Source organism: Castor canadensis, chromosome 2 (assembly GCF_047511655.1).
Source record: "Castor canadensis chromosome 2, mCasCan1.hap1v2, whole genome shotgun sequence".
Classification (NCBI taxonomy): domain Eukaryota; kingdom Metazoa; phylum Chordata; class Mammalia; order Rodentia; family Castoridae; genus Castor; species Castor canadensis.
This window is the reverse complement of record NC_133387.1, coordinates 19,243,891-19,261,939: the sequence shown is the minus strand read 5'-3', so window position 1 is coordinate 19,261,939 and position 18,049 is coordinate 19,243,891. Positions and strand designations below refer to the sequence as shown.

The window sequence follows — 18,049 nt, the reverse complement described above, 5'->3', positions numbered from 1 at the left end:
GATACTGTATGGAACAATTCACAGGTTGTTTTTTAAATTCAACATTGATTATTTTTCATACTTGTGCACAATGACTATTGAATAGTTACAGTATCCCATTGTAAAAATGCCCTAATTTATGCTTTGTATTTTCCTGGACTGGCAGACATTTAGGTTCCCAATATTTTGCAAGCTGCAAGGATGAAAATATTTTTATATCTCCATATCTCTCTCCTTGGATGACACATATGACATACGAGAGGGCGTCTTAATATTACATAACTAGAAACACCTGCACTGGAGTTAAGAGCCTTACTTTCAATTACATTGCAATATTTTTGCTTATAGGTTGCCCCAATGTGTACCTATCTTTAGGGTGAGGAGTCCTTTGTCCACACCATTGGTAACACTTCCAATTGTCCTACTTTGTTGTTGTTTGTTACTAACCAGGTGTAAAATGGCATCTTAGTTGATTTGACTATTTTGTGTATTACTGCCCATTTTTTCTCCTCTTGCTTTTATTTATTTATTTTTTCCCTATCGGAGATAATTACAAATTCAGAATGACTAATTTTTTCAAGTTTCTTTGCAGATACTTTCTTTCAGTCTGTCGGGTTATCTTTTCAACTTTTTTCAATGTTGTAGATACTTTTCAATGTGTCAGATCTATTTATCTGTACCTTAGTGGTTTGTTCTTTATGTTTTATCTTTTTTTTTTTTCTTTTCTCCAACTTGACATCATAAAGATGTTTTTTGGTATTTTTCTCTTTTGTCTGTTTGGGGGTGGGGTGAGGAGAGCAATGAAGCAGATGTATAGAGAAAAGTAGAAATGAGAAAATGCTGTGCTTAAATTGCTGGTGGCTTTCCTGTACCTCCTTGTCCGCTGTTGAACAAGTGAGCTAATGGAGCCCCGTTTATAGAGGCTGAAATCAAACTTTAGAGAGACAGCCATGACTGAATTACTAACTTCCTTCCTGAGTTCTCAGCTAGGATGCACAGCACACTTGTGGCTGTAGGGAACTGCTGAATAAAGACCACGCCACGTGTGGAAAAGAAAGATTTATTACAGACTGCTGGACTGTCTGCCTTGGGATCAGGGAGCAGGGCTTGGCTGGGATGGGCAGTGGGCTTTATAGGAGGGGCCAAGTCATGGGGGAGGGAGAGAGTCTCTGGTCTCCGTTTATCTGTGATCGCCAGATGGATCAGGTGGACATGTCTGCCTAGTTGAGAAACTGGAAGTTCCTGAGATTTTGTAAGCAGAGAAACAAGCAGGTAAGTTTGGCAAGCGGTCAAATCAGGGGTCTGGTTTCGGGACCTTCCGCCTGCCCCAAGAATGCCAGGGAACCTAACAGTGGCACTTTTGAAAAATACAGTCTTCCTTCCTCTCTGTGTTGCATAAACTCTCAGGTGACTCGCCGGTTCACACTGGACAGGCCCCCTGCCTCATTCTGTCTTCTAAGCCGGGGACCCTTAAGCTTGGCTGTGTACAGGTTCACCGAAGGCCGATGCTCAGAGCACCTCGCTACCCTGGTTCAGGCGGTGAGCCTGGCTCATTCCGCCAGGGGGCGCCAAGGCGCTGCGAGCCGCTTCCGGGCACAAGGCAGGCGGGGCGGGGCGTGACCCGGAAGCTGATGGCGGGTTCCGCCCTCGCGCCGGGTCGGGCGGGGAGATGTGGGGGGGGCAGGACTGGAGCGGCCTTGGAGCTGTGGGACGTTTCGCGCCCTCCTCGCCTTCTCTGACGACATCATGCTCCAGTTCCTGGTGAGTGGAGCAGCCAAGGAGCAGGGCCCGCAGCAGGGGGTCTCCTCAGAGACTCGGACCTCGCAGCGCCAGCATTGGCAGAGGTCGGGCTTGCGGTCTCCGCGCCTGTCTTAGCCTCGGGGTGGACCGTGGGGTTTTCTCACGTCTCTCCCAGTCTCTTTGCCAGTGTTTATCTGCAGGCATCCATGTTCCTAAAACCTGAAGGGGTCAGGAGAACATTGTTTTCCAAGCTACGTATGGTGTGCTTATTGTGTAATGCTCGTATTAAAGTCTGGTCCTTGGTGACGCTGTGTGGCGTCCCCCCCCTGCTTTTCTGATCCCTAACATAGGCACAGACTCCAGCCCCGACTTAGCGCCTCTGGTTGGCATTTGTGAGAAGGCAAGAGGGCCACTAGCCAGCCACTCCCGGTCAGAGCGACAGGCCGAGGGCGCCTCATGAGACCTTTCGTACTTTTCGAAGTACGAAAGACCCTGAGGAGTGAGCGAGACACTGGTGTACAAGTCATGGTTCCCCCAAATCTTTTGGGTTTTTTTTTTGGCTTTGGGGTGGGGGAGGCATGGAATGAGTACTGTGAGGGAGCAGATGGTTTCTCATCGCTCCTCATTTGAGTTAAAACCCTACTGTCCGGCAAAACTCAGTGTATGTCCAGAGTTGCCTGGTGAGGGTTCCAGGACTTGCCAGTCACCTTTCCAAGGGACAGTTTATCTAGCAAGTTACAGTGTGTTCAAAAGTTGATGCTTTAAACCTTTAATTCTAAGGAGACAGGTGTTCTCTTATCTTTCCTGTGATCAGTGCGGACCTCATGCTCCGAGGAGGAGCTGCTTTTCCACGTCCTTTTGAAAGATGGTAATTGGTCCTTAAATCCAGTTTGCCAAAAGAGAGGATCCTTCACCCAAACTGCCCAGCTAAGACAGGGCTGCTCTTTTGCCTCTGGGAGTTTCTTTAGTGACCCAGGGAAGTGTTCTCTTAGGAGTTAGGAGTAATCACAGTCCTGTCGGAAACATTTAAAAGCAGTACCAGCCCCCAAGTGTAAGATGATATAATGGAGCCTCCCGTTACATTTGTTGCTCCTTGATAAACTGGGAGAGCATTAATTCAATTACAACAGACTTTTTAAGTGCATTTGCATTATCATTTTATTTAGTTTCAGACTAAACTTTTGCTATGTATTAAACATGGGTTCTGATAGAATCTAGCATTCTCAGCATTTAAGGGAGATGCTGAAACCATTCCTTAAATTCCTAGCTCAGCATTAACTGGACACTGATGTTCTTTCGCCCCTTGGTCTCCACCTCCTGCCCAGTTGCTTTGATAGAAGAAGTGTAAGGCATTATTTTTCACATTTCCACCTCTGTCAAATGATTCACTAACTCTTAACTCAGGCACATCTTTCTCTTTGCTTCCGTTATTTCACGTAGAAAACACTGGCCATCATGTCCTATTTTCTGTGTTTCAGTTTCCACCTGAAGATGGAGATGCACCTCCTGGTTTTGTTATAAGGACTGAAAAGGAGTTAATACATTAACTACTTAAGACAGTGGCACTTTAAAGATTGAGATATTGTTCACTTTCGCTTTTTGCAAGACCTCAGTTGAGCTTTGATTAGTTTCTTCTCAGGAGTGAGCATTAGCTTTCCTCAGAAGAGTAGGTGATAGGAGAGGCGTGGAAGTGGTGGAGCTGTCACAAGGTAAGCATATGCCCTGTTCTCGCAGACTTTGGAACCCTCCAGCATGCTTCCTATGGAGTTGTTCCTCGGATCACTGTTGAAAACCCACTGTACTTGATTGTGTTCCTTGTGCTTCTTTCTCCTTGGATTAAAATATTCACCCATCATCCTCATTTCCACAAGTTGTATCTAGTTTAGCTAGTCATTTCTAAGGAAGCTTTCCAAAGGAAGTCTAATGTGATAGTGCTGCTTTGGCTTTGTGCACACCGCCTGTTCTGTGTTATTGTTGTCGATTGTTGCTCTTACCTCTGTAAATCAGCAGCCTTAGGTACTCAAATCATCTTGTTAATCCTTCCTCCTTTTGGTTTTTGGATCCTGTGTCTCGATACTACCTGGCATTCTTTCACATTATAACACGCCACAGTTATTTTTTATGAAAAACCTGCACATAATAAAGGTGACTAGCTCTGGTTGCTGGCCACAGTCCAGGCTAAGGGGATCGTATGTGAATGTACCAGTTGGGAAGCCTCTGTCTAATCTCTCCTGGCCGCTTTTCCCTGCTGTTGGTTACTCTGTTACTCAAGGCTCAGTCCTTGACCATCTGCTCTTCTCTCCAAAGTGTGTTCCTTGTCACGCTGTCACCTTTCACCTCTTTGCTGATAGCTTCAAAACTATGTTGAGGCCTTTTCTCTGGGTTCCACTTCCCTGGTATCAACTGTCAGCATCTCTTGTATACCACTATCTCAGACTCCACATTGTCTGGACCCATTATCCTTTCCCGTCCAGTTCTGACTTCTTTCTTTCTTCACATGCCGTGAATTTCCCAAATTTGAAATATTTTGGGGTTTTTTTGGGCAGTATTGGAGTTTGAACTCAGGGCCTCACACATAACTTGCTAGGCAGGTGTTCTAGCACTTGAGCCACTCTACCCTGTTTTGTGTTGGGCCCTGCTTTTGAGCTTTTGAGATAAGGTCTCAAGAATTACTCGCTGGGGTTGATTTTGAACCACCATCCTCCTGATCTCTACCTCCTGAGTAGCTAGGATTATAGGATTGAGCCACTGGCGTCCAACTCCAAATTTGAATTGTTGACACAACATAACCTTTGAATTACTATTTTTCCTTCATCTTCCCTATCATTTACCTTCTGTGTGCCTGTGCATGTATTCACCTGCTATGCAGTGTTGGGCAAGTTCTTTAATTGCTCTGTGCCTCAGTTTTCTCAACATAAAATCAAGCAGTAATAATATCTGCTTTATAAGGTTAAGAGAACATGAGTTAATGAAAAAAGAGGTTACCTTGTAAGTAGTAAGCACTTAGTAAATGTTATTTTTTGAATCATTAACTCTTCATTGCTCACCTTATGAAAAGTTATTATTTCTGTTCCTACTTTCAATTTTGCAGAAAAAGTCATTTTCATTCCACTCTCAGAGCAGCTATACCAGCTAGCTGGTATAGAATTTAGGTTTCAAGTTGGAAAGGTTATTTTAGGTTCTCTACTCCAAAAATATGCTGATGCTTAAGTCTTCACTACTAAGGGCCTTAGTTTGAGGACGTATCAGGCACTTAGTCAGTATTTCATAGTTACTGATTTCACTTACAGTCAGCCCTCCATATTGGCAGGCCACACCTGCAGATGGAACAAAGTGTGGATGGAAAGTATTTTAAAAAGTTGAATCTCTATTGAACATGTACGGATCTTTTTCTTGTCATTCCTAAACAATATAGTGGAATGACTATTTATATAATATCTGCATTGTATTAGGTATTACAATTAAAGTAGAGAGGATTTAAAGTATATAGGAGGATTTGCATATGTTACTGTGCCATTTTATAGATGGGACTAGAGCATCTGCAGATGTTGGTACCTGTAGGGATTTTGGAACCAATCCCTTAGGGATCCTCAAGGATGACTTTATTTAATTTTAGGTCTTCCTCTTTCGCCTCTTTACTACTACTCAGTCATAAGATAATTGAATATTTGTGTCACCTTTTTTAAGAACAGGCAAACCAATTCTACCTGATACACCTTTTCCAGAGTGTTTTTCATGAATGTCCCTATTTAATATTGGCACAATTAAAAGCTAACATCTTTCCTTTTTTTCTTCATTATTCTCTAAGCAAAATTAAATAAGACCTAGCTTACTTCTTAAAAATGTGCTTCTCTGGGGCAGTAGTAGAAGGGGAATATAATCCTTAGCAGATTTAAATTTTAATGTACAGAATGTTTTATTATTGAAGCAGTTGTTAAACACATTTGATGTTTTCTACACCAAGCTTAAAAACTAAGCCTCAAAAAATGCTGAATTTTTTTCATGCCTCCTTGTATTGTAGAGGTCATTTGCTTCTTTAGCTGAGTTAAATTGAGAAATATAATTATCCCCCTGTTTGGTTTTTTTTTATTTATGTTAGATAATGCATACTTTTGATTTTCTTGTCTATGTGTAGATTTTCTCACATCAGGCAATAAGTCATTTTTAGGTATTCTTTTGAATGCTGTTTGTAGCTATATTTACTAAATAAAATGGGATTATTTTTAGATTTCTTAAACCCTTGCCAGTGACTTTGGTTTGGGTGTGTTATTTTTGATGAGTCATAGTTCAGACTTGTCAGATACTTTGGGGTTATTGTCAACCACTCTAGGTTATTGCAGGGAGCCATTCCCAGGTAAATATTTTATAGCTTTATTTGCTATACAATAACTTTTTGAATGGGGGAGGGATTGAGCAAATAATAAGTCAAGCTTGTTTTGGAGTTGGCATTGTTCTTTTGAGTTAGTGCTCTTTTATATTAATGGATAAAGTATTGTTAGTAATGTGCTTACATGTCCGTGCATAAGTCAATTTACGACACTTAAATTTTTTTATTTTACTTTTAATTAGCATACAATGATAGTATGAAGAAGTTTCATTGTGACAATTCCATAGATTAGTACAGTATACTTTGAACAAGTTCAACCCCCACCTTCCCCACCCCCTGCTTTTCAAACACCATTTGGTGGATTTCATTATGCTATCTTCACATATGTAGTGCTCTCATATACAGAGCCAGTGTTTAGGTGACTGGGTCTTCCCTTTTCATTTCTGACATTTCTTTCTTTTTAAAGATTTGTTCAGTCTGGAACCTGTGACATTATCAGTTTTATCCCAGGTAGCTGATATTACTTTACCAAATTTTAATGTTTTGGGCTTGAAATATAATCCACCCATTTAAAGTATATCATTGACATTTTTAATGTGTTTACAGGTTGTACAGCCATCACCACAATCTCATTTTATATTGAATGTCTCATTACCTCAGAAAGAAACCTTGTACACATTAGCATTCATTTCTCTTCCCCTTTCCCTCCCCCAACACTGGACAATCACCAACTTGTGTCTGTGGAATTGTCTATTCTGGATATTTCCTTTAAATAGATTCATACAATATTTAGTCTTTTCTGATTGCCCTCGATAGTTTTTTCAAGGTTCATCTACATTATAGCATGAATCGATGCTTCATTCCTTTTTTTTTTTGTTTTGCGGTACTGGGGTTTGAGCTCAGGGCCTACACCTTGGGAGCTTGTTTGGAGGTTCTGGCAGGGGCCGCAGCTACTCGTATGCCCTGGCCAAAGAACGGCCCTCTATCAGGGATGGTCGTCCTCTTCCACTGAAAGCACAGCTTTAGGAGGGACACACATAGAGCAGTGAGGGAGGAAGGACACCCTACCTAGCCAGCCTGATGAGCTGAATCAACCCTGGTGATCAGTGGGGTTACAGATGTTGCAGCCAGATCGCCCTCACATCCCAGGGCTTATACCTTGAGCCACTCCCCCAGCCCTTTCTTGTGATGAGTTTTTTCAAGATTGGGTCTGATGAACTGTTTGCTCAGGGATGGCTTCGAACTGATCCTCCTGATCTCTGCCTTCTGAGTAGCTAGGATTTCAGGCATGAGCCACCTCCGCAAGGCTTTATTCCTTTTTTATGGCTAGATAATATTGTATTGTATGGATGTAATATTTTGACCATTTTAACATTTGAATTGTTTCCACCTTTCAGCTATTAGAAAATAATCTTACTAGGAGTATTCATGTGTAAGTTTTTATGTGGGTTTATGTTTCACTTCTCTTAGATATGTACCCTAAACTGGAATTGTTACACAGCATATGATAACTATGCTTAGTTTTTTGAGGAACCTCTAGACTGTTTCGAGAGTGGCTGTCACATTCCCACCAGTAATATGACTGTGGTTTCTCCACATGCCAATGAACATTTGTTCAGTTTTTGATCAGAGCCATCCTGGTAGGTGTGACATGGTACTCATATGGTTTTGATTTGCATTTTCCCAGTGACCAATGATGTCAAACATCTTTTCATAAGCTTGGCAATTTGTATCTTTTTTGGAGAAATCCCTTTGAATCTTTTGCTCATTTTTAATTGGATTATATGTCTTTATTATTTAAAGAGTTCTTTATTTTGGGTACAAGTACTTTATCAGATATATAATTTGTAAATACTTTATCCTATTCTGTGGTCTGTCTTTTATCTTTTTTTTTTTTATGGTAGTCTTTGAAATACAAACATTAAAAAATTTTTTTTTTTCTAAGGATGGGAGTCTGCTTGAGCCACACTTGCAGTCCATTTTGTTCTGGTTGTTTTGGAGATGGGGTTTCACAAACAATTTGCCCCAGCTGGTCTTGAACCAGGATCCTCCTGATCTCAGCATCCCAAGTAGCTAGGATTATAGGAGTAAGCCATGGGCACCCATTTTCCCTCAACATTTCTTAACGAGTGACATTTGTATTGTGTAGTAGATTTAAAATAACTCATTGTTAGATCTGGTAGCATTTCTGAATCTGGAACTGGATGCAGCTTGTTTTAGAGGCCCATGGTTTTGTTTTGCGTCTTAAAGTAGCTGGTAGTTTTTCATGTGCTTGCTGCCTGGTGACTGTTTTGAGACATACATAGTAAGAACTAGGAATCTTAGAATGTTAGACCTGCAACACTACATTATTATTACAGTGCTTTAGAAGTCAGAAAGGTCAAATTAGCAAAGCTCTGGAGAGGCTGTCTTGCCTAGAAGCACACAGATAGGTAATGGTAGAACCAGAACTCATTTTCCTTGACATTTCCTCAATCCTCATTTTCTTGACATTTTCTCTTCTTTTAAGCATATTTAGTTATCTTTTTGGATTTGGAAAACATCTGTCAACCTCATTTTAATCTGTTCAAGTGGAAAAAAATCATTTTGCTTTTTGATGCCACGTTGGTAAAAATTTTGCAAATATCTCTAATTATACAGATGATCAGAAAATGGTCTATAATTAGAGACTAGAAAGCCTCTTTTATGTTTCTGGGTATTTAAAGGTCCCACTTGTATTCTGTTCCCCATATGCACCTCCAGTTTAAAGATAAGGCTAGACCAAGGCATGTGTGTCACATTGTTTTTCTACTAAGATTGAACAGAAGCAACACTGATTAGACAAAATGATGAACAAAAGTGGATGCCAGTTTGAATTTATAAAATTAGAAATTAGGCTTCAGTTGGAGACTTTTTAATTACTAGGAGAAAAACAGAATTATTAAAACTCAAAGCTAAGGAACTGTGGCCCTTTTGGTAAATGGAGAATACTCAAAAGTTTTCATGAAACAATTTTTTTTTCAGGAAAATGGTTACCCGATGGGAGGATAGTTACAGTTCTCTAAAAATCATGCCTGTTCCTCCTGTGACTGAGTTGGAGCCATGTTCACCATAGGCATTAAGTGCCCTGTTAGCCGTGGCGGAATGCCATGCTCTCTTCTGTCACTACATGTTGTCGCTTTCAAGTGTGCTGTGTAGTTTAGGTTGTCCCATAGTCTTTGTTCTAATGACCCTGAGCAAGTCACTTCACTATCCTTTTGAAATACGAAGAGATTGAACCATGAGAACTGAGTGTTTTTAATTGAATAATTTTTATTTGTTATACAGGAAAATGATACCCATAACAGCAAAAAATTTAAAAAAAAAAAGGCAGCATTGAGTAACAAACTCAGAACTTTGACTTGGATTTCTATAACTTACAGTCAAGAATTTAGATGAGTTGTGAGGTAACAATGAGATTTTAGGGTAGATTTGTTTATTGCCACCATTTAGTCTTTGTTTTGTATGTTCTTTAACCTTTTGAGGAAGGATATGTCTGTGGTTATTTTACAGAAGAAAAATGAATTTCATGTTGTACATAGTCTTACTTTGGATACCAGGGTCCTTTACCTGTCCTGAGCTCCTGTGTGTCTTGGTTTAGTTGCAGACTGGCACAGGGCTTGGTATGCAGTATAACTCTTCCTGTTCTGTTCTTTCAGCTTGGATTTACCTTTGGCAACGTGGTTGGTATGTACCTGGCTCAGAACTATGACGTAAGTGGCCATATTCATGTCTTCCTTGATTCCATGTAACGATTTTGTAATGACTTTTCTTTGCTGCAGTAAGGTGTGCCTTCTAGATAAAAATGAAGTCCATAAGTCTAAGGGAAAAGTTCCGAATTACATAGAAAAGTTTTCTACTCTTTGAAAAAAATAATCTAATTTATAGAAGCATCTGTCATCTTTCACCACCAGAGGGCAAAATCCCATCAGTTTAGGTGATCTCAGGATGATCCCAAGCTGTGCTCATCAGCTCAGAGTAATAGTAAGTTGGTTCTATGGAAAATTGTGTGATAAGTGAGAATTTAATCTTCTCAGCCCCCATGCTGAGATGACTGAGATTTTTTATCTAGATCTATATAGTGCAACACATTAAAGGAGGCCAGGCTTTGGTGAAGGTGTTAACCTTGGATGGGGAGATTGAAAACCAGGTGGGTACAAATGCCCATGAATGGGAGTCCTAGATGGAGTTTTAAAAAGACAAGTGAGGGATACATATGATTTATAGTGAAATTTTTAGTATGACAAACAGAATTTCTTTTATCAACTTTCACTTGATTCATCTTTTTTTTTAGGCTTTATTATTATTTATTATTTATATCACATTTATTGTTTTTATATATAACTTTTACTTTGCACCAGATTGAGTGGGCTAAGTGGGTACCTAACGGTAGAATTCAGAGTCCAGCTTTCAGAGAGGTAGCATTAACTTAAAACTTTTGGTATCTTTCATATGTAGTTATGAGGCTAAGAAATACCACTATTGAGCAGGTCTCCTTCAGAGGAAAATAAAAACTTGGAAAACTGTTTATCCTTGGAGGAAGAGAAGTAAAAGAATATTGATTAGGTAGATGTAAAGTTATAATAATCTAGTTTTGTTTTGTTTTTAAGATTCCAAACCTGGCTAAAAAAGTTGAAGAGATTAAAAAGGACTTGGAAGCCAAGAAGAAACCCCCTAGTTCCTAAGGCCCACTCCAGCACTGTGTTCTGGATTCACCAATTCTACTGCTTCTGAGGGGCCGTCTTCACTTCCTAATCCCAAAACTCTTGCTCTCTTCTCCAGTCTCAGCGATTTTCTTCTTTCTAGATGCTGTGTGTTGCCTCAGAGAAAAATGGGGCTACAAGTTGAGAACTACCCTTTATCTTACCAGCAGCCTCACCTCTTCCCTTGTCTTCCTTCTAGCTTCTTGGAAGGTTCTAAGACTGGATTACGGTGCTAGGTTAGCAAACACAACCTTTAATTAGTAGTTTATTTCCTCTTTGGGATTTCTGCTACCTTTTGTCAAAAGAAAAATTGATGAGTTTTGTATAGCTGACCAGGTATAAGTAATGCTGATTTTCACGGTTTAGCAATTATAATGGGTGCTTGCTAAAATACTTGTTACAAAATTTGTTGATTCAAAGTAATTAAAATATGTAGAAGCCAGTTTCTGGTGAATTATCCATTTATTTTATACTGTTATCAGGCAGCTCCACAGTTGATAATTTAACCAATAAATCAGTTTGCTCTTCATTAACTGAGAAACTATATTCTAGGAATTCTGTATAGAACTGGGGAATTAAAAAAAATATGCAAAATAATTGTTTTTGTCTCAATAGAGTTCACAGTCTATTTACGATGCACGTTTTTCCTTAATGATATATTTGGTCTGACTCTTTCCTCCAAAGAATCATGAGATTATAGATGCGTTTGACATTGCATGATGGATAAATGAGAAGTTGTTGGTGAAGGAAATGTTATGGTGTTTCACACTAAAAAATGTATTTACAGTATAATTTCATAGTGATTATTCTAAGAAAAGTGTGGTCCAAATTCACACTAAAATCATCAACTTGAGAAAAAATTCTATTTCTTTTTATAGGTGATTCTTTTTTGGGGTTGGTGTGCAATTAGAAATTACTCTAGTAATTTGTCAAATGTATAATCAGTCTTTTTTTGGGGGGTGGGGTGGGGTGGAGTCTCACTGTGTTGCCCAGGCTGATCGCCAACTCCAGTTTTTGCACCTGAGTGCTGGGACTATAGTTGTATACCATTTCACCTCCATATTTTTTTAATTAAAAATATTTTCCCATGGTTGAAGATACAAAAGTGATTTCATATGAAGGACCTCTCTAACTCCTGTCCTCTTGCTCCCAGCCCCTCCCCTTCTGACACTCATCGTTACTTCCTTTGTGCCTTTGAGAAAGAGTCTCTGCCTAAACACTCACTTGCATGAATTTTTTTCTTTTTTCTACACAAATGGTAACAAACTATACATAGCCTCCCTTTGGAAACCCTCCCTCTTCTTAATGGAAGTCATTCCATATTAGTTTCTAAGGAATAAGAAACCTTATTCCTTTTTTGGCTTCATAATATTCTATTAAATGGATATACCATAATTTAATCTGCTACTGATAAATGTTTAGGTTATTCTTTTGCTATTATGGTGATAGCATTGAAACTAATGTTACACATATCTATGTAGGGTATAGCTACAAGATAAAAAGTCCTAAAAAGTATAATTTGTACCAATATAGTGTTTTGTTTCAGAGCTTGTTGGGCAGTTTAACCAATAATGTCTTCCTGAAGACATTTTAGTGGAATCAACAAACTGGAACAAGTATTTATAGTCACCTTTTTCCTGACAGTGATGACACTGATCCTGTATGAGATTCTAAATTAAGTGATCCCACTTCTCTCTGAAAACATGGATCTCATACATGGAGATAAGTTTTTTCCTTGAAAGGGTCATTCTCATGTGTGAGACAGATCAGGATCAAATTATGGTTTGGTTTCTCCCTAGCAGTGGGAAGTGGGCAGATGGTTTATTCTTTTTGAAACTGTTGCATTATTTGTAAGATGTGGATGTAATACCTACCTCAAAGGGTTTTCATGAGAAAAATTGAGATTATGTATGTATGTGTTATACAATGCTTTGCAAATTGTCCAATAAATAGTAGACATTAGTTGAAACATATTGCTTTTGATCAGAATACTTTTGCATTTCTTCAGTCACTTTTGGAACCAGTTCATGAACCATGCAAAAAATAGTAAGAATCAGATGTTCTGAAGTTAGTCTCTTAGATATTGATGAAAATTTACAGTATCTAGCTTGATCATACACCTGACATATTGATCTTGAATGGCTGAATTGTCAGCAGAATGAACTACAGCCTCAAAGGCTTTACCACCCTTGAGGATTCAAAATACTAGAGGCTTACTTAGAAAGCTGTTTCCACAGACGGAATCCATGTTGGCAGCCATGACAGCACTGACTGTGTAGGGTTTCCCAGTGGTTGCTGTGGGAGGTGGCGGTCCCTTAGATAATAGGGGATTGGGTCTTTTTATATCATACCTTGTAATCAAAGCTCATAGAGACTCAGGGCTTCCCTCAGGAGTGTCACTTAACCTTGCTGAGAGAATCATTTCTCCCAACGGGAGCCATCCAACAAGTTGGTTCTTTAACATGGTTCACAATGAATAGTCTGACTTTACATTTGCCATTCAGATCTTCTCTCCTAGTTTTATGTTCTTGCAACAGTGACAGAGGAGCTCAGAGTTCTCAATCAAGATGTTCTTCACTGAGGTACACGTTGAAGGAACCCAGAACCATCTAGATTTTAGGGTGTCTTTGAAAATTCATAACGTGGGTAGAGTTGTGATTGAGATCATGGCTCTGAAAGTTACTCTGTGGCCACGTGTTTTGCAGGAACTCTTGCTGCACAGATCAGTGAGATGATAGGAAAGAATCACCACCAAGACATGCCTCTTTTTTTTTCCTTTAAAAAAAAGTTGCAACCAGGCTTGGTGGCTCATGCCTTTAATCTAGCTACTTCAGAGGCAGAGGATTGCAGTTGGCCTAGGCATATGGTTAGCAAGATCCCATCTCAACCAATAAAAAACTGGATGTAGGGCTGGGATGTAGCTCGGTGGTACAGCGCTTGCCTAGCATGCGTGAGGCCCTGGGTTCGATCCCAGCACCAAAAAAGAAAAGACAAAAAAAAAAAAACCTCTCCCCAAAAAACTGGATGTGGTGGTGTATGCTTGTCATATCAACTACATGTGAAGCGTAAATAGGGTAGCAGTCCAGGCAGGATCGGGCATAAAGTAAGGCCCTATTTCAAAAATAAGCAACACAATGCCAGGCGCCAGTGGCTCACGCCTGTAATACTACTTGGAAAGCTGAGATGGGGAGGATCACTGAGGCCAGCCCAGACAAATAGTTTGCAAGATCTCATCTCCAAAACAACCAGAGCAAAAACAAACTACAGGTGTGGCTCAGGTGGTAGAGTGCCTGTTTTGCAAGTTCACATCCCTGAGTTCAAGCCTCAGTCCCTAAAACAAAAAACAACATCTAAAGGATTGGGGTCTCAAATGGCAGAGCACCTGCCTAGAAAGTGTGAGGTCCTGAATTCAAATCATAGTACTGCAGAAAACTCTTGTTGATGTGATTTAAGGAAACTGCCACATTGATTATAAAGGGAGGGTTACTCAAAACCACTACAGATGACTCTGATGTGTGAACTGGAAAATAGGATTGATGTTGGGACCTTAATAAATAAATTAAACTTGGAAGACCCTCTTAAACTCTAACCTTCACAAAACAAAATCAGAAACAGAAAAAAAAAAAAAAAACTAGCCTTATTTAAAATCACCAAAAGAGGCAGTATTTTATGAGTCGAAGTACTAAGTGACATCTTTTTAGATTTTTGGTGTTTAGGGAATTAGGCAGATATCTGCTTCTGATTTAAAGGAGCAATTTGATTTCTTCCTATTCAAATGACTGCAGGAAAAAGTAAGATGGGATTTTCCTGGTCTACATTTTGGCTCATAGAGCACACATTAACACATGTAATGTTCACATTTCCACTAAGCAGTGCACTCCCTGGATACTGTGCTGGTGTTTGTTTTTCCGTTGATGTCCCCCACATCTTAAATGCCTTTTCTGAGTTATTCCTACTGAAGAAACACTATACTATACTGGAGCAAATGAGGCCCTTCTTAAACTTCCATTCTTGGGTTTGCATGTAGTATTTCCATTCCTTATGCAGATGAATGAGTTCTTTTTCCTCTGCTGGCTATTCAGGCCTTGCCTTGTGGAAAGGAACAGGGTGGTGAAGGGAAAATATTTTGAGACCTTGACTGGTTGAATGCATCAGCTGTTGGAGCTTTGGCAGAGCCTGCTGTCGGGGGTTGGCACTGCCTCCCTTATAGGAGTGACTTAGGGTCCCAAACAGCTCAATGCTGGCTAATAATTCTAAGTCTGCTTAGCTCTAAGTCTGGTTTTCTTTTTACTTGTGTTCCCAGAAACTTTCAGTCTGTGCCTTCGTCTTATCATCTGACCTAGAGGTTAGGATGAGTTCTGTAATGGTTCAGAAATGTGATGATTTGTTACCTCTGACAATAGAAGTAACACCCTAACCCGAACATTTTAGAGCTCTAGCATACCTAATACTGGCATTTCATTTAGACTCATGAAGTCTTCACTATTAATTATTATAATTGGCCAAACATTGGCTAAACGAATTGGCAGAGCAGAAGCAGTCATTCCTGGTTAAACCTGGTCAATCACATTCTATGGTCGCAGCTTGCAAGCACTGACTAGAACAGAAGGAACCTTACAACTCACACTTAATAAACTGAAGGAGTGATTTTACAGATATTATCATGGGAAAGCTGTATATGTCATCAATAGTAACTTTAAATCCATCAAAACAGTACAATAACTATAGGGTACTCCTCTTCCCCTAAGAAAAAAACATCAGAAATATGGGGCTGGAGGTGCGGGTCAAGTAGCAGAGCGCCTGCCTTGCAAGTGCAAGGCCCTGAGTTCAAACTGCAGTATCCATCCACCCTTCCAAAAAAGAAAAAATATGTAATGGCAGAAAACTAGACGGATGAGAGATAGCCACTCGCATAGCAGAGAAAGTGGCATGGTCCTCAGGAGGAAGAAGGAGGCCTTGCTTTCTCATCAGGAACATTTATTGAGCACTCACAGTTTACTACACTGTAAGGCATTGAAGAGGCTCAGACATCTCCCTTCCCTCAAGGGGCTCACGTGGAATGACTGATGTGTGGACTTTTGGGTCACTACTTAGTGCTTTGTCTTCTGAGGAACAAACTACGCATTAAATTGAAAAGCAAGCCAGTGTAATACCAATAATACTGCTTTGGTCCTCATTGTCGTTTTCATCTCCTTAATAAAACAGGTACGAAAATTTTCCCTCCCTCCACACTTAGCCAAGGCAGTTATTTCTGGTTCATGACAGGTAGAGAGAGATGCTAATCTCAAGGTGAGTTCTTTTCTTTACTTCCTTTAACAAAGAGAATAAAGCCATCCTCTTTCTAAAGGGAACAATTATTTCTTTACAGTAATGTGGTGTCAGGGTTAAGGGGTGCCATTGAAGAGATTTTTATGATGGAATCAGAGTAGTGAAAGCCACAAAGAAGATTTACCAAGAACTTTCTTTCTCTTTTCTTTTATCTTCTCTTCTCGTCTCTTCTCTTCTCTTCTTCTCTCTCTCTCTTTCTTTCCTCTTTCTTCTTTTTTAGAGACAACAGAACAGAAACACACAAAATGGCTCAAATTCTGGGTAAGGTTTTCCCCTACTAGAATGGTTTGGTTATCTCCTTCAATCCCCAGGAAGGTATTACAAATAACATAAAACCTAGTGAGTCCAGTCAGTTTATGAGACTTTGCCTCTGAGGGGCAACTAAAACAAGCTTCCTTCTTTTCCTGTCTTAAGAAAGAGGCAATTGGAAGGACAACACAGGACAATTTTAGATTTTCTTGAGCTGTGTTGCTAAGAAAAGCAGGCAGGCGGGGAAGACGCTAACTGCCAAGCAACATGTCTGGTATTTGGAGGACTCCTGCACTTCACAGAGGTGGCTGGTGGTGGAATCTTCTGGCAGGGATGCCTTCAGTATGAGTCCAGGGTGTATGCTTTTCCTGGTGGTTTTCTTTGCCTGTGACTCAACTCCTGCCGAGGGCGGCTCCTCTGGTCAGGCCTGCTTGTCCACTTGTTAGGCCTGATCAGTGATGTTGCTGACCTTAGCCCAGGCTGGGAAAGTGTCTAGATGGAAGAGGCTAACTCCCCAGGTGTTGATGGCCACCATCACTATCACCAAGCCAATGACATTGACTCCCAGGCCAGCTTTCACCTGTAGGACACAAGCCAAAAAATCCAAGTCATCCTGGCCAGGTAGCAGCACAGGTCCCCCCAAGTGAACCCTTTCTAGGCCCCAGCCTAAGCCTTGCTCTGCCTGCATGACCAAGATTCATTCAGTCACTGGGTGTATTGCTCTAATGGTGCTTTGTGGGTGACACAGGACTGTGGTAGGACCAGAAGGACAGGAACAAGGAGAGGGGATTAGAATCATCTCTATTTCTTGCCTACAACACTCTCACTATAAAATGGAAGTCTAGAAGATCTGTTAGTTACCTGGGATGCTACATCTGTGGAATGTTAAGAGTTACTTGTGCAGTGAAATGATAGGGAAATGTGCTAAACAAAATCAAACATATCTAAAGCAGGAGCATCTCAGCCTCTTACATGTTCATACACATGAGGAACTTTCAGGAAGGGCAATATTATATAAAGCCATTGCCCTTGTTACCTTTTTCTCTCCCTGCCTCCCCACCCCCAAGAAATAGCTTAGGGAAGTAGAATACCTGGGATCACCTAGGGAAGTTCATCTCTTCCATGGGAGGGTGACACACACCTGGCTACCTACGGTGGGGACTTCGCTTCTTCCTTCAGAGGGAAGTGAACCTCCGTGACTTGGACTCATTTTATTTCTGGCAGGGCATTGACACAGGCTGAACAGAGATATGAAGAATGAGGGCTTGGCCAAGCCAGGACCAGATGGAAAAATGTGTACAGTAAGGACAGCTGGCATCCTTCCAGATACTCCCCAAACAGGTCCACTAGCTGGCATTGCGCTGGGAAAATTACAAGGGAAAAATGGATGCTGGGAAATTGTTCCGAGCAAATGACTAGATGTGTCCTCTCTTCTCTGTCTTTGGCTGGAGCCCCGGACTTCTCAATCATCCTGGGCCTCTCGGCGTGGACATGGCCTGTGCTCCCCAGCAGGTGTGTGTAGGGGGGCAGATTCTCAGGAATTTAATCAAGGTCCTTTAGAGTTGAAAGGTGCCACAAAGAGTATGATGCAACCACTTCCTCATTTAGCAAATGAGGAAATTGAAGCTTCAAGTTAATGTCCAAGCTGGGAATAGAGCCCAGAACTGGCTCACTTCTTACAATTCAGTGCCATTGACTATCTCTG

General features: G+C 40.5%; 2 protein-coding genes across 2 annotated transcripts in view; one reads left to right on the top strand and one right to left on the bottom strand.

The window, feature by feature from the left end:
• Nucleotides 1–1,601: 1,601 nt before the first annotated feature.
• Nucleotides 1,602–12,736, top strand: Stmp1 (short transmembrane mitochondrial protein 1). Its single transcript, XM_020182922.2, has 3 exons — nt 1,602–1,740; nt 9,724–9,777; nt 10,675–12,736. Exons 1-3 carry the CDS (start codon nt 1,726–1,728, stop codon nt 10,747–10,749), a joined length of 144 nt encoding a protein of 47 aa, XP_020038511.1. The 5' UTR covers nt 1,602–1,725; the 3' UTR covers nt 10,750–12,736.
• Slc13a4 (solute carrier family 13 member 4) overlaps nt 11,736–18,049 on the bottom strand; it is a 44,126-nt gene continuing 37,812 nt past the window's right edge. The window contains exon 16 of the mRNA XM_020182924.2: nt 11,736–16,924. Coding sequence (XP_020038513.2) covers nt 16,787–16,924 — 138 coding nt within the window. The 3' untranslated portion in view covers nt 11,736–16,786. The remainder of the gene's footprint in view (nt 16,925–18,049) is intronic.

Excerpts from the sequence above, each read along its gene's own strand:
- Stmp1 (XM_020182922.2), top strand. Across the intron at positions 9,778-10,674 it reads ACCTGGCTCAGAACTATGAC|ATTCCAAACCTGGCTAAAAA; the intron begins GTAAGTGGCCAT and ends TTTGTTTTTAAG.